Source organism: Molothrus ater, chromosome 14, assembly GCF_012460135.2.
Source record: "Molothrus ater isolate BHLD 08-10-18 breed brown headed cowbird chromosome 14, BPBGC_Mater_1.1, whole genome shotgun sequence".
NCBI lineage: Eukaryota > Metazoa > Chordata > Aves > Passeriformes > Icteridae > Molothrus > Molothrus ater.
Window position 1 is genome coordinate 19,968,837 of NC_050491.2, and position 16,508 is coordinate 19,985,344.

General features: G+C 45.2%; 1 protein-coding gene across 3 annotated transcripts in view; it reads left to right on the plus strand.

Moving 5' to 3' along the window:
* The first annotated feature begins 2,414 nt into the window (after positions 1 to 2,414).
* ARHGEF6 (Rac/Cdc42 guanine nucleotide exchange factor 6) overlaps positions 2,415 to 16,508 on the plus strand; it is a 38,657-nt gene continuing 24,563 nt past the window's right edge. Inside the window, exons 1-4 of one of the 3 annotated variants that reach the window (XM_036401974.1) lie at positions 2,415 to 2,579; positions 3,586 to 3,669; positions 11,306 to 11,390; positions 16,011 to 16,138. In XM_036401974.1, coding sequence (XP_036257867.1) covers positions 2,415 to 2,579; positions 3,586 to 3,669; positions 11,306 to 11,390; positions 16,011 to 16,138 — 462 coding nt within the window. Of the gene's footprint in view, positions 2,580 to 3,585; positions 3,670 to 8,280; positions 8,374 to 11,305; positions 11,391 to 16,010; positions 16,139 to 16,508 lie in introns of those variants that run through there. The other 2 variants (XM_036401973.2, XM_054516341.1) reach the window with 2 other exon arrangements.

Genomic DNA, 16,508 nt, shown 5'->3' on the forward strand with positions numbered 1-16,508 from the left:
TGAAAGCTACCAGTTGAAATGTATCAATAGATTCTGCAGCAGACAAATACTCCAGTGCTGTTCTTTGTGGTATTTTCCCTCTGCTGGAAAAAAAGAGTGAATTACTTACGCATGTGTGACTTTGAGAAGAACCACTCAAAAATGGTTTCTGAATATGTGACTGCTCATCTTACCTTGCTCCTGTCGCTGTGCTGTTCTGTTGCGTATGCTGCCAGAGTCACTTGGTCATTGGGTAAAGGAAAGTTCACCCCCTTCAAAAATAACACTGTGGTATAAATCAGACTGTAAATAAGATTTTTAACTAAGTTGACTCTGCAAGAGATGATTGATGATTCACTTGATTTGTTGCTGTCAGCAAATAGACAAAGGTGAAGTCTTTTCAAAGACCAGACCAGACCAGACACTGTTCCTTCCTTAGTGGCTCTACCTTCATACCTTGGGTTTGCCACAGAATTAATTTTGGTGTGGAAGTGGGTAAACAATCTGGAATGTGTTTAGAAAGGACTCTAAAGGATGTGAGGTTGGGATTGAAGTAGCTAATCAAAAACTCCATACGTTTTTGGACTTTGTGAATAACTATATCTGCAGATTTTTCAAGCTGTTAATAAGTGTTCAAGATGTGGGAAGTATTTTCATTTAATTGTAGTTGCAGACATTAGTATCTTGGCTGCAGCAGCTGCATGTGAAATAATCATAAAACTAGACCTGCCCATCTATACCAAAGGTTTCCTTTAGAGGAGGGAGTGGGTGAAGTACTTCAGTGTTCAGGTTTGTAACGCTGACTTCAATGCAGCAGCTGTGTGATTCTCCCAGTGTTGGAAGTACCTCTATTTACATCAGAAACTGCTGTGTTCTGATGCGGTGGCTGAGGTGTCTTCTACATCCAAATGCGTGTCCCCTTTGATAAATGAGCGTTAGCAGTTATCTTGGCTACCTACAGATTTGAAAAAAGAATTATGAAATTATGGATACTGTATGTATTTCCTTCTGCAAAGCAGTGCTCATGACAACTGGAAAAAATCCCAAAACAACTGAATTGCCAATTAGTCATGATTTTGAAATATTTTGCACACTGCTCACCAAGTGCAGTGAGCTGTGATTGAGCTGTAGCCCACTTTATTCACAGTGCCTGCAGCCGTGTGTTATGAATATTTCCACACTACAGAGACCTGGAACTCATCCCAGAGTCCTGAAAAAGGTCAGAATTTGTCTAAACCTTTGCTGGTGGCTCTTAAAATTGGTCCATTGGTAGGTCTCAGTACCTGTCATAAAACTTGCAAAGTACAGGCAAAACCATGCCCATTTACTGTGTACAGTTTTATCATTCTGCTGCTCTGATTTTTCCCAACCCTTTAAATCATTAGTTTGGTAACACTGGGTTCTTGAAAGCTGCTTTAAGTAACAGGGTAGGAATTGGCTCAGAACACTAACCAAGAAATTCTGGTCTCTAGGATACTTTGTTCCTCTTGGATTCTTCAAGCCATGATGTTCCAGCTTCATCATCAACAGAATTGCTTCATTTTCCATCTGTTCTGGTGAAAGGACAGTTACAAAGATGACTGGACTTTTCTGACTTGCTAGGATAAGTAGTGATGGTTAATACTGCCCGGGCAGGGTGGAAAGCTACCTTCAGTAGTTCCTGCAGTGTTATTAGAAAGGGACATCTTAATAAGACAAGTAAAATAGTGGGGAATTTTATTCTCAGCTTTGGATGACTTAAATTCCTGACCTTTTTGAAGTTACCCAGATAATTGTTTTAAGAGATTATCATCTCCTAAATAACCGTTTTGGATTATATGTGGACCTCTACACAGCAGTTGAAGAGAGGCATTATTCATGCATAAAAGTGCATGATCAGAATTTATTTTCAAAAATCAGACAATAGAAAACGACTGTAAAAGGCAATTTTAATAACTAGGTTTGCCACATAAGGTTGAAAATCTCTATTTAGTCCTTCATTCCTCCAAAACATCACCATTGTGAATTCTGTTTTAACACTGGAAATGAATTGTTCTTTACAGTATTAAGAAATTTATTTCTTTGGGCAATAACCTTAAGTTCGGACTAAATTTACTAGGTGATAGGGTGCTAGCTGCCACAAGGAGGAAGTCCCTATGTGAGATATTTTGGTGTAATAACAATTGATACAAAATACTTGCATTTTCAATAATTTTGCAAAGATGTAGTTAACAATCTGCTTTCCCTGTTTCCTGCTGAGTGTTAGAAACTATTTTATTTTGACAACAGTTTTGTACCTTAGAGTTTAAGTTCCTAAGATTTGGTTTCTGTACTAAGCCAAAAAAAAAAAAAAAGGTAGTTTCACACTTGAACTGCAGCAGGAAGATGTAATCACGGATGTGGGTTCCAGTACGCTGTTGTACAGGAGAACAGCTCTGGCGGCAGAGCTCTCCACCATGAATCCAGAAGAACAGATTGTAACATGGCTTATTTCACTAGGAGTCTTAAATTCCCCTAAGAAAATAGTGGATGATCCAGAGGGGTTCCTGAAAACCTCTCTGAAAGATGGAACTGTGCTTTGCAAACTCATTAATCGGCTGCTTCCGGGATCTGCAGAAAAGGTAATGCTTTCTGATGTATTTTGCTGTGTTGAGACAGCCCTGCTCAATGAAACCCTGCACTGGGCATTCTGAGGCCTAGCTACTCTGGTGAGAGGAGCAAGGAGCTTCAGAGAGAGGTGTTTTACATTTAAGTTTCTGATTGAGAGCCAAGTATGATTGTAGCTTTGGTTCCTCGATTTTGTTTCTACTTCCAGAAAAAAAACCTGCAAGGTTGCAGTTGATTCGCTTACCCACGTTCAGTCAGCATCAGGAAATACTTGGCCTACCAGAGATCAGAATATCTTGATTTTAAATAGAAGGATTTGCACTGTGTCAGTATTTACATCAATATAATTAATGGCAACTGTAAATATAGTCAGTCTTTCAAAACTCTTACTGCAAAATGCTTTGTTAGTCAGGAAATGCACTGGAGAAGCAGATTGGAACAGGAATAAGCAAATAACGCTTGCATTGTGCCATTTGATCTGTCCCAAGACCAGCAAATCCATTGGTACTGAAGCCATGTGAATGCCTCCTGTTACAGTTTGACAAGGCGTGTATTCACAGTCCAGAAGTGTGTAAGAATCTGAAGGAGAAGAAAAAGGGAAGGAGTCCAATGAGAGATAGGAACTGGCAACACAGAAGAGAAGCTTTTAAAAAGCAACTACACAACAGGTTCTCCACCCCATAAAAAAGGAGCCTTTCATTATGCAGAAATCAATTTTGCTAGCTCCTTATCTTTTTCTTACTTGTGGTGGTTCGGGGCAGCATGTTGTTAAAGGTCATCAATTTCCCACTGTCAGTTAGGGCACTGTCATATGCTGGCATTCAAAACAAGATGCCGACAGTTTCTATGTGTGCATCACTTCCTCCAGTGGCTTTCTTCCTGCTTCAACAGCTTGCCTGCCACCCCCACCCGCCCCCTGAAGAAGCTTCCCTAATTCAGTATAAAAGGCACATGTCAATATTCATGCAGGCCTTCTCAGTACAGGCAATGCAATGAGATCAGTGGATTTTCTTTCTTTAGTATTGCCTGGAGCCTAAAAATGAAGCTGATTGCATCAGTAATATTCAAGAGTTCTTGAAAGGCTGCGCACTTCTGAAAGTGGAGGTAAGTCAACTTAGATCCTTTCTTTTATTGTAACATGCCAGTTTGATCAGCCTTGTCAAAAAGCCAGATATCAGAGGGAAAAAGTTGGTATCTTTTGTATTAATAACACAAATCAGAGCATAGATGATTCAATATTCAGTCTGGGTAATTTGGAAACAGTGAGCTTAACAGATTCTCATCTCTCACAGTATTAACTGTGAGCTTAACAGATTCTCATCTTTTGAGACAAAGCATGCAGCAATAACAGGAGATCTGTCTAAACAGACTTAAGCTAGACCCGTTCATAATTTTTTTTTTTCATTATTAGAAGGAATTGCACATTTTAGCCCTGCTTTAATTGGAAGGTGAAGCATCCTTAATACTGCACTATTTTTTCATCCCCTGCAACTGTTGTGTAAGATTCTGCGAAACATTAAATTGTTCCTTACACACAAAAAAAAAAAAAAAAAAATCCTAATGAAGTCAAAAGATACCTTTCTTGTGGCTGTTCCTGATCCTATCTGTGTAGATTCTTATGCTTAACCATAGCTCATGTTTGTAAGATCAGAGTCTAAATGAATCACTTCAGAGTTCAATTAATTTTGCCATCAAATTTGTTACTATCTAAAGACTTTTGTGTCACACCTAAATTCCTACAGTAAAAAAAAAAAAAAAAGAAACCTGTAACTATCTTGTTTGAAATATGCTCAAGATTGTGGAAAAAATTTTCTGAAGATGAGAAAGCAGGGACAGAATCCTTGGACATTATACAGAATATTCATGCACCACAGTGAGAAAAGTCCAACCCACAATAGCTCTGTTCCTGCATTTTTTCTTCTGAAGGTCTAAACAGGAAAAGGGCCTTTCTGCTCTTTAGAGCTTTTTGGCTAAGCAGCATGAAAATGTGCTCATTCCAGAACTGTCTCCCTGGTCTTTTGTTGCCCAGTGATGCATTTCTTGGAGCCTGCTGCAGCAGCGCAGTCTTAGGAGCATTTATATATGTAGAGAGAGAGATTTATAATCCCTGAAGGCCTATTGCATCAGAAATCACTTGTTGTTAGTCTTCTGGTACTGACCATGTGATTTCCTCCATTTTTCTGAGAGTTTAGTTTTCTGTTTGTAAACTAATAATAAAATGGTTGTGATGGAAGGTATTTTTAAAAATGGGAATCTTAAAACAGCTAAAAGGTAGGATAGAACAGTCCTCACCTGTTGTGCAGTGCCATCTCATAGCTTTGAAGCTCATTCTGCAATATTGCAGTCACACTCCAGAATTTTCAGATACTCAGAACAGGCAACATGGTGTGTCCATCTCTAGGTGTTCCTCTGATCCTTCATGTGCCTTTTCTTCTTTGGCTTTAATAAAGTCAAGTTTTCTGGCTTCTTTTTTCTTCTGATTTATAACCCACTTCATCTTTGAAATATTCTGAGCCTTCAGTCGCTTCCCTTATGCTCACATGTGCCTCTCCTGTTTGCTGTGAGAGGAGACTTCAAAAGCTGGATAAAAACTTGAGCCTCTCTAGCTCGAGTTTAAATTTTGCAGTGAAATGACAACAATTTCTTCTTGGTTTTTTTTTTTCTTTTCCAAAATATTGTCATTTTAGAACACCAAGACATAAATTTTACTTCTTCCTAGTTCCCCTGTAGCCTCATGTAGAAGGCTCAAGGTAGGACAGCTGAGATGGTGGGCAAGACATGGCACAGGCAGAGTGCTTATGCTTCCTTCCGTCTCTTCTCCCATGTTGCCAGCTTTTCTGAGTCCTCTCAGGCAAAGCCTCTGCCATCTGTTCCTTCTAAAAGCCGCTCTGTTTGGAACATCTTGACGAGGAGACTCTAAGCAGCATTCCTACCAGTGATCCTCCCTCAAGCCTGACCCCTAGTTTGCCTTGGAAAGGGCCATTGCCCTTTAGGAGGGGGTTTACTGCGTCACATTAACTCTGGAAGCGTGTCTGGAGCATCAGAACAGGCAGAGAACCTTCTGCCTCCAAGATCTATCAGCATTTAAGTTGCAGTGATCAGGTATTAGGTAAAAGGAAGATGAGCACAGAATAGGGTTCTGTTTTGCCTCAGCAACATAGCCTGAGGAAAGAGTAACATCACGAAAGGTCTGGGCTTAGTACATTTTAATTCTGTGACAGCCATCCTGCTGCTTACCCAGACCATGGATATGAAAATCAAACCCCAGTGGTTCTCTCAAATTCTGCCCTTCTCCAAGTGCCACAGTGAACTCTTGCTTCTTAGATGTGAAGTACCCTAGGGTTGGACCTGAGCCACTTCTGTCTTGAGACTGACAAGGGTATGTTAAGGTCAAATATTCTGTTCCTGTTGCAGATGTGAACAAAAGAGGGTATTTTGAGGAGAGTTCACAGCTTATTTTCTGGACTCTGACTTGTACAAAAGGGCCTCATCCTGGGGAATCTTAAATATGACATTAGCATGCCATCCTGGCATCCCTTGGCTTCATTGTACTCTACCTTCCATTTGCTTTTGTCATGGGTGTTTGTGCAGCTGCCATGTAATACACCACTTCACTGGACATTGCAGGAAAGGTGGTCAGTGTGGAAGGCAGGGTTTCCAGCAGCTTTTGGTGGAAACTCAAGTCCCACCTCCCACTGAACAGACACTGCTTGCCAGTCTTTCCCAGTAGGAGGGAATGCATAGAGGTTACTCTTTCAGAACTACACATACGCACTTCCCTCCTACCCTTTGTTGTCCTGGTAACTCAGCAAGTGGAAGAAAGACACAGTGAGGCAAACAGCAACTTCTCTTGTTTACAGGTGCAGTGAAACATTTGGACATAGGGGTAGAAGGACACTGACCTTCCTGCCATGAGCTGGCTCCATTAAGATGAAGCCATTCTGCAGGCTGGCGGTGTGAGCTGGAAGAATCCACCTCATGGCAGAGTATAAATAACAAAACTGTTCCTTAGCTTCAGCCCAAGACTGAAGCCTGAAATCTTTTGTTCTTTCATGTGTGTTAGTCCTAAAAGAGATGGCAAGCAGGGGAATCACCCCATCCTTCTAACCAGGCAAGTGTTTTAATGAGGTGATATAATGAGACTGTGTCCAAAACTTTCCAACAGCTTTTCAGTGCTAGAATTTGATCCAGGTTTTAAGAATATCAGTCAGCCCAGCTCTGCTGAGGCAAAGGACTAGTCAAAACACATGGGCACTTCATTGGAGCTTAGGTGTCCTTAGAGGATTCTTTCATGGTTTGGACTGAGGAACAGTGCAGAAATCCTGAATGTGCTTCATTTACACTGTGGCTTCAGCATCTGAGCAGTGTATCTGACCCAAGAGCTGGTCCAGTAAATGAGCGCTGCTAAGGTAATACCAGCTGGATGCTGGTGGGTTGAAGTGGAAAGTGGACAACAAAGAGTTTTGTCCTGATGGCGAGGTGGAGTCTAGTGTAGAAAAGACAGGGAAGAGATCATGACTAAAGAGAAAAATCATAGAAGGCTCCTGGCCTAGCTTGTTCTTGAGGACAAAAATGGGAACTTTGATTTTGCTCTTGACACCAGTGTGCATATAACAACAGTAGATCAATAGCTAAGCACCATTTGTTAGTGAAGAAGAACAAGACCCTCATTCAGTAGCCGCATTTTATTGTTATTAACTACAAAACTTATGACAAGGTCTGAATTTTGTGAACTAGGAACAGTATACGCAAGATAAATCAATAGCTGGATTAACCTGGCTGTCCAGAACAATTGTAGAATATGCAGAGGGTAATTACCATCACGGGCAGCACAGAGGTTATTTGTGCTATTGGAGGTGCCTGCAACCTCCAACAAACTACCTGGATTGAAGGTGTGGGAGAACAGGTGAGAGATCATCACCCATTTAGCTCCCCATCCATGCACTCCTAAAACCTGCCCTGCTTTGGCTTCACTCCAAAGTGACATTACCTCTCCTACCTGGATAACATCAGAAGCGAGAGCTCCTGCCCAGCACTAACCAGCACAAGCACTGGAGAATGGGTCTGTCTGCAGTTAGAGTGACCCAGTGTACCAGAGACCCCTGGCTCCAGGTGTGTGGTATGTCCCTGCATGGGGCTGGGACAGCTGGGCTTCACCCTGGATATCAGTGCAGTGCTCCATTCCCTGTCCCCACTGCAGCCTGCTGGTGTGCTGAAGCATCTGAGGATTTTCCTGTTCCCTGTAGAACAATGTTCCCCAAACAAAAGGGCACAGGCAGTAGAGGACGCAGGCAGTCTCACTGCCTCAACTGAACTGGGCCATCTATGGGCTCTCCTGCAGTGTTTCTCTTCACCGTGGTGCAAACCTGCTGCAATTAGTGTTCCAATAGTGTGGGTATTCCTTTTCTGTTCTATCCTTTCCTGGCCTTTTAGATTTTTCCTTCCCCTTCCGCTTCCCTTCCCCTTCCCGTTCCCTTTATTCACTTTTTCCCTTTCCCTCCTCCCTCCCCCCCACCTCCGGCCTTTCTCTTCTTCCCTTTCCCATCCCTCTGCGCTTTGCTATCCGCTTCGTGCTCCTTCGGGGGTTTCCCGGAGCCTGCGGCCCGCGGCCGGCGGAGGGAGCTGCGGCCGCACGGCCGCGCCGCGTCCCGCAGCGAGCGGCGGGGCGGAGCGGGGCGGCGGCACCGCCTGTCACTTCCCCTTCCCTTCTCTTCCCTTCTCCGCGCCGCGATCCGGCTCCGGGTCAGAGCCGCAGCGGCCGCTCCGCAGCACCGCCCGCGCTGCCGCCATGCCCCGGGGCTGCACGCCGTGAGTACCGACCGGCTCCGTGGCCCGGGGGTCCCCGCGGGTGTCCCAGCCGCTCAGCAGGGCTGTCCCCGGCCAGCTCCCGCGGGTGTCCCCGCTGCAGGGGGTGAGGGCACCGCGGCACCCGAGCAGGGCACCCGGGGACGGAGCGGTGCTCGAGCTCCGGGTGCTCCGCGGGGGCAGCGGCGCTCCCGCCGCCCGCCCGGCTCTGTCTCGCCGATGCTGGCGGAGCTGCGGCCGCACCGCCGCTCCCGCTGGAGGCAGAGGCAGGTCCAGTGGGAGCAGCCGGGTCAGCGAGCGCCCGAAGCGCCGCATCGCTGGGCGGCGGGCGGCTCTTGCCCCTGTCCTCGGGTGTGGAGGGGTCGCGGCCGCGCCGGGCTTCGGGCTTGGCACCCAGCTGGGGGCTTCCAGCTGTGGACAGCTCGGACCCGGAACGCAGCCCGGCTTTCCTTAACTTTTCTGTGCTTCCCGTCGCGGGACTGGGATTTTGGGTGGTGATAACTTGCTAGCCGCACCCGGGCTTGGGTCTCCTGTTCTCGTCCTTCCCGAAGAGCCGGGGCTCCGGTCGCGAAGCACCGGCTCCTGCTCATCCCCTCGCTGCCTGTGGCGGAGGCTGGCGGTGCGGCAGTGCGGAGCTTCTCTTGCCCGGTGCGATGCTTGACGGAAACAGCCAGAGTGTTTTACCGAGGGGAGCTGCAGTCTGTGATTCTGGAAGTCAGAATAGCGTTTTAATGGAGATCCTCAGATGACAGGTGTAGATTTAAATGGGGTTTTAGTTACATTCACCCGATCTTCTAGGTGTTAGAAGTGAAAAAGCCTTTTCTGCCTCTATTTATTTTCCAGCTTGTCTTTTAGCTATGAATGGAATTATCAATGGATTGTGCTGGAAAAAGTAAATTTTAGCTCATAAATGAGGACTTTTTTGTATGAGGAATTTATTCTGGAACAAGCTGCAGAGTATATTTACATTACAGTAGCTGACCCCACATAGCCACTGTTCCACAGTAGCTGTCCCAGAAAGTTTCCCCATGAAGAAGTTCTAAATGTTATTACTTGCTTTTGTGCTAGAATTTTTTGCATATCTTTCTTCCTACCATTTTCATCTGGACTTTGTCGGCCTGATGACTCTGAGCTTACAGCATTATTCTCTGCATTGAAGGATTTGGGATGTATTTATTCTACTTTGCTCCTTAGGAAAAAAAAAGTGTTAATTCAAGGCAGGACTTTATTTTTCTGGAATTACTGAAGTGGAAGCAAAAGGATATGGATGAAAAAATGACACACCAGAGAGATGCATGCAAACAGCCCAGCCTGGCTGTTGACTTTCCTCTTGTGCAACTGTAACGTCCCATTCTGCAGCAGCTGCCAACGGGGTCAGCGCACGCCCGGGCTCTCTGTTACCATCTCCCTTTCCACGGAGATGGGAGCATCGCTGCTCAGGGCTGAAGGCTGTGCTTGCATGACGCTGCCTGTAACTGCAGGGCGGGAAAATTGGTTCCATGCTCCAGCTGGCAGAGGGGTTGGGATTTGCATGGTCCAAAGGAGCAAACCCAAGTGAGTGCAGGTGATAGATCAGCTCAGAAACAGCCCAAGGTAGGTGGGTATGTCCCTGGAATGTGCAGAGCAGTAGATGCGATTGGAGCTAAGGAGCCACAGGATTAAATATTTGTAATGACAGCAAACTGCCCCCATGCTAAGCATGGATTAAATTTCTTCAGGGTAGAACATGTCTTCCAGTATTGAGTAGCTGAGTCAATCTGCAAACGTATTCTCAACAAAGAGCAGCCTTCGTACTGTCTGTGTTGGACTTTGGTGCTGCTCTGGTGTGTCTGTTTAAGAGGAGGAGATGCTGCAAGCATCCAGGGCTGTGAGAGAGGACAGTCCCCTTCCTATTTGAAATATGCCAAGCGTACTCAAGGAGCTTTGTGTGGAATGCAAGAAAGTGCTGTTTTAAAGGGCAGTTCTAGCCTAAAGGTAATTAAGACTTGTGTCCTTATTAAGCAAGATACACTCATTAGTGTGTTGGAAGTGTTTGTAATTAGATGGTGTCTGCCAGGAGAGCGTTAAAATCATCTTTCCTGTTCATTGGATTTGTGTATCTGTGGTCTCGATCTGCAAGAAATCATGTATTTGGGCATTAGCAGATGGTGCCATGGTGATACCACCGAGAGGGACTTTTTGTAACTCTTATCTTTGCTTCATTAATGGTAGGATTTGTACAGTCTGTATGAAGTTGAGAGCATTTTTCAGGTGTTAGAGGGGGTTGAAGTGTTTTGGAAACTCAAACTGCCCTCAGTGTTCTGGTGGTGATTTCTGAAGAGTACAAGGTTCAGGTTATTAGTCATGGAAAATAAGCCCTTGCTAACCGTGTATTTCTGTTTCACCATTGAGGATTAGCAGCACCAAATTCTTTAGGGTGAATTTTTTTTATATAAGATAACTGGCTTTGTCTTCCTGTAAAAAAGTGTAAATAAACTATATATTGCAATAGCAGAAAATTCCATGTGTGTTAATTCTGCTGTGGAAAATATGTGTGTGTTTATACATAGATCTGTACGTACAGCCTCAATCTCTTCAGCTCTTGATAACAAAAATAGCAACAAAATCTTTCTTTCCCTCAAGGCCAGCAATAACCTTCTTGGTGATTTTCAGAGGAGTCTCTGCTCTGCAGACAGCACTGATTCCTTCCCTGTTCCCAGCCTTACACTCCAAATGCTTCTGGGCTCCCCTGCTATTCCCACGCTGCCTGCCAGTGGTGCCCCAGGAATTCTCTGGCTGTAAAGGAAATGGAACTTGTCAGCCCTGAATGATCACCCTTTCCCTGTAGAGACACAGGGGCTGCCCAATCACCACTGTCACCCTCCAGCACCAGGGGCGGCTCCAGCAGCCAGTGTGGGATGTTTTGGGCTCGACTGACTGAGTTCATCTTTCACAGGTGTTTGATCCACATGATTTGTACACTGGAGATCAGTTCTCCAAGGTCCTGAGCACATTAACAGCTGTAAATAAGGCTACTGAAGGTAAGAAAAAAGGGGTTCTTCTGTTGTCCTTTCAAACTATTTCTTGTGTGTATGAAGGGCTGGTTTTTAATTTTTGTTAATTCCTACTTTATGGTGGTTTCTGGAGGTTTGTCAAATTGTGCTGCTAGCACCGATGGCGGGATTGACATTTCAGGCTTCTGCCAACTCTGGGTTAAAATGTGATGTTTCAGAGTTGCTGTATGAACTCTGCAGAGCTCAATTATCACTTTACACTGAGGGACCTCTGCTCAGTTTTGAGCATTAAGCATTAAGGGGCCTCAAAGTAGGTCAGCATAAGTGATCCTCAATGTAAATGAACATGCACCTCCCAAAATGCAAATATCAGATTTTAAAAGAGTAGTGTTTTAAAGCTGAAGAGAAAAACAGCTTCATCTGCATAATACCTTTCCTGAATGTCAAAATAAATGTTGTTGCTAGCTGCTCAGTCGATTGTATTGATGTTTTCTCTCTCTCCTCTCCCTGGCTCTGTGGAGTAGCCTCCTGGATCTGAGAAGCAAGCTGATGGCTTGTCCTGTATCCCTGGGAGCAGGAGTAGGCTGCTGAAGCAAAACAAATCACCTTATCCTGATTCCATCCCAGACATGTAGCTGTTCCCTACAGATTGCTTTAAAATTATATTCAGTAGCATAGTCTGTGAAAGGAGAAGTTCAGCGGGGATGGGGATGATGGCACAGTGGTGCTCTGGGAGGGATGAGGGGATTAGAGTCTCTTTTCTGAGATGATGAGGAGCAGGTCTGCCTGGTGCTGGGAAGAGTTCACAGCTTCTTGTCATAGAGGTATGTTAGGACAGACTCCTGCACACCCACCAAAGTCCAGCAGGAGAAGAGTTCCATTTCCCACTTGCAGGTTACATTTGAGATGGTTTAAAGGAGGGAATTTCAGAATGAAAACTCATTACTTTCCTCTCATGGGAAGGCTTTTCTTTTAGCTTATTGCATTATGCCTATATATTATATAAACTGGTGTGTTATTTATTGTGCATATATCATACATCAACATATATAATAATATATGTCTAATAATAATATATAATGTATAATAATAATAGAATGTATTTGTAAACCTCCTCCTACCCCCTATGATTTGTACATACATATGTGTGCGTGTGTCTGTGTGTATAATGCTGCTCTGAAGAAGTTCAGGTTCTGAGGATGCTGTTCTGCAGCCAGGACTCAGCTCTGCTGGCAGCTCACTCTGTAGAAGTTTGGGAATGGGAGTGCGGCCTCAGCGCCTCCTCAGTTACCAACAGCACCCGCTGACCCTGTGTAGAAGCTCTTGCAGTTCACTGTGATGGGGGATATATAATGTAGGTTAACTTGACTGGGAGCAGCCTCTGCAAATGCTGCTATGATTGATATTTGCTTCATTAATCTGAAAGCAAAAGGAGAGAGAAACTCTCTTGCCTCTGTCCTTGCCTGTTGCTGAACTGGAGGGGTGTGATGGGGTGTGTGCTGGCAGGGTGGCAAGGCTGCAATGCCATTTTCACATCTGTCCCTTTATTTATAGCCCCAGCTCCATACTTGCAGCCACTCATGTGCCAGCTCAGCACAGGGACAGGGCTTTGCTGGGGAGTAGTTCCTGTCATATTTTACTGACGGGGCTGTAGAGAAGCTGGGATCCTCTTGGTTTCATGGCAAACATCTGTTTGAACATATGCTTTCTGTGTTTAAATGGTAAAAAGCGCAATGCCTGCATATAATTAGCTGCTCAGGCAGAGAGCACCCTTGGGAAAAGTACAGGGTAAAATAAATATATGTCTCAAACATTTACTTTTTGGTTGCTTAGTCAAATTCCTGAGGAGCCTGTGTCCTACAGACTGCCACTGCAGATGGTCCGGTTTGTCTATTTTGCCAGAGGCCACAGGCTGAGCAGAGCATCGGGGTAAGCCTGGTACCAGCTACTGCAGTTGCTGCTGTCACCAAGGCTCTGACATGCCTGCACATCCCAACACCCGCAGCACTGCTGCATCCCAACACCCTGGGTGGAGGCAGGGGGAAGTAGGTGTCAGCTAAGGAAAGGTTGTGGGAATGTATTTCTGAGCATCCATTTGAAGTCCAATCCTTGTGTCTTCCTTGTGTCTTCATGGATCTTTCTATGTAGATAACTTGAGGCATCATTTTGTAGTGGATATACTTGTAGTTCAGCAGCTGTCCATCAAAACACAGCAATACAGATAAGCATCAAATAAGCATCACGATGTTTTTTGTCTGCAAGAGAGGGCAGGGGAGGAAAACCAGCTGTGCTGGATCAGACAAGGCTCATCTGCCAAAAATAGTGTAGGAATGTGAGCAGAAAACCCAGCTATTTTAACCATAGTTTAAGCAACATATGGCAGCAGTGTTCCGTGCTGGACCAGGCATAAAATAGGACACTGTCATGATGCGATATAAATGATACGCTTTCCTGCCAAACTGTCAAAGGCAGTTTTACATTTGTTTCTAGGTTGCTGCAGATATTTATAAAAGCTTTGGAAGATTGGGAGGGGCAGGGAGAGTCATAAAATCCACAGTAATGGAGTAATTTCCGTGGGACTGTGGCTGATGACTTGAATAAGTGAAGTCTGGACTCAGGATTTATGCCCTCCCTTTCAGAAGGAATCAAGGGAAGAATATCTCACACTGGCAGCCAGCCACACCCCTGGCCTGTGAGTCACCAAGAGCAGCCAAAACCACTCTGCTCAAATATCAGGATGCTTCAGAGAGAAAAACCCACTCTGTTGGCCAAATGGTTTTTACATGGGGAGGGGTTTTGCAGTTTCCACAGCCCAGAAAGCTGGGAATTCACCGTGCAGTTGTCGGGCAGTTGTGTAATGAGCAGGACAAGAGAGAAAACTGACCCACTGACAGCACACAAGGTTTACCATGGATGTTGTCCATCTCTGGAGCATGGACTGACTAGATGGTGTGTGAGTATGGCATGGCCGGGTTTTGTAAGGCAGCAGCACCTGGCAGCCATAGTCAAGGACCTGGTCCCCACTGTGCAAGGGTTAGGAGAGAGACAAAGCAAGTCCCTTCCCCAAGAGCTCACAATTTGTGTTGTTCCAGGTCCAATCTAAGGATGAGGTATTTTCCTATGGAAATAAAAATCCTCTGAGGAGAATAAAAGCCCAGCTGAGTTCCTGTAACTCCTACCAAACTTCCCCTTCAGAATGAGTTTTCCATGCTGACATTCAGACTGGAGGAGAATGGAGGAAAAGCAGCCTTGCAGTTTGTCTTTTCTGATTTCTGCACACGTTTTATGGCTGCATCACCCTCTCCTCTTGCAGTGTTTTTAAGGCAGAATTCCAAACATGGTCGACGGACTTGCACACCCAGCACAGGGATTCCTGCAGACTGCTCTGTTCTGCTTTCGAGGTCCATGGAGACATGTGGTCCCCACTGCAGGTGGAAAACTGCAACACTGGAATGCAGAAAGGTCCTAAAATCTGAAGAGAAGCTACAAGACCAATCTTAAAAATCCTTCACAGTTTACTGAAATGATATCTGCTGTTGTGTCTTTTGAGCACCATGGGACACACAAAGGAGGTGATCTGGGTGGTGTCCCACAGTGTGGTATGCGGTAGAGTAGCAGTGAAACACTGGGAATTACTGGGTGGCTTGTATCCCATGTTTTTACACCTCTGCAGCATCCAACAGGATTCTGGGGCTCAGCACTGCCAGATTCTGCCGGAGCTGGAACTGCTCTTAGCAACAAGGCTACTGACTCAGTCTCTGCACAGTTAGCACCAGGAAACTTTTTACCCTCTGGCAATTTTTTTGGTATTAATATAGAAACAAATCACTAATTACAAAAACAGATGTGTCAGAGCAGCAGCATTGCCTCCAGCATCGGGTGTGGAGAAAAACAAGCCTAGAGACTGGTTTGCAAAGCATAGAGCTCTGAGTGTGAAGGAGGCAGCTCCAGGAGCTGCTGGGATGATCTGAGCCTTTCCATGAGCAGTTCATCTCCTGGGGATGACACTCCTGTCCTTCCTCGGCATGGCTTGAATCCCTCTTTCACATGACTGATGGCAACGGTCCATGAACAGCAATCAAAATAGTGCCTAGCCTCTTTCAGCTGGATAATGAACCCAGAAGGACTCCTCTAAATAGAGGAGCAATTGTGTTGACCAGCTGTTCAGCATTCCTCCCTGCTCAGTGTGGATAGCCCACACTGCAGCTGCAGAGGTGACCTAAGAGCACTCACTGGAGAGCTAAACTTTGACACACCTTCAACAGTACTTACTTTGATCCCAGAAACACCTCCAGTGGGAAATCATAGTACTGAGTACTATTCTACTTTTCTACAGTTTTAAGGGGGATTTCAAAGAAATACTGCAGTTGGATGCGTGGCTGCAGAGCTGGCACAACCTAGGAGTGCCTTGAGATGCAATTCAACTTCTTCCATGATGGAAGGGTTATCCCAGCCCAGAAAACCACCCTCACTGCTGACTGGGAGTACCCATGCTGCAAATGCCATGCACTTGCTGTCTTGCTCTCATAGATGCTCTTTGAACTGTTGTGACCTGTTCCTGTTCTCTTTACAGGCTCTTTGCTTTGCTGTGATGTGGAGGGATGGTGGACAGCTGAGTAAAACTCAGATGTTGTTTTGTTTCCCCAGATCAGCTGTCAAAAGGGCCATGTTCACATCTGTCCTCTCTTAACTCCACGGCTGGAGAGCCCCAGAGTGACTCCAACAGCACAGCTTCCCAGTCAGCCAGGGTGTTACGGAGGCAGTCCAAGCCTGTGGTACCCTTTATTTAACGTGTAATCGTGGGTTTGGTGGCCTTGGGGGGAGGCTGTGATTGGTGCCTCTGGGTCAGCACCAGAGGTTGTTCTCCCCTGATCTCCATCATGGGTTTGCTGTCTCAGTTGGAGAGAGTCCTACAGCTTCTCCAAACTGCAGCGTTTCTCTGTGTGACATGAGAAGAGTGATTCTTATCTGGAAAACTAAATTAATGCTTGGGAGGGACCTTGTGGTCCTCTGAAGGCAGTGTTTACACAGCAGCAACATATTATTGGTTGTTACACAGAGCAATACTGAGAAAACAGCTGTCACAACAGAGAAGAACAATGGCTTGTCCTAGTTGTTTCTGTTTTTTTTGACTATTTGCTGATG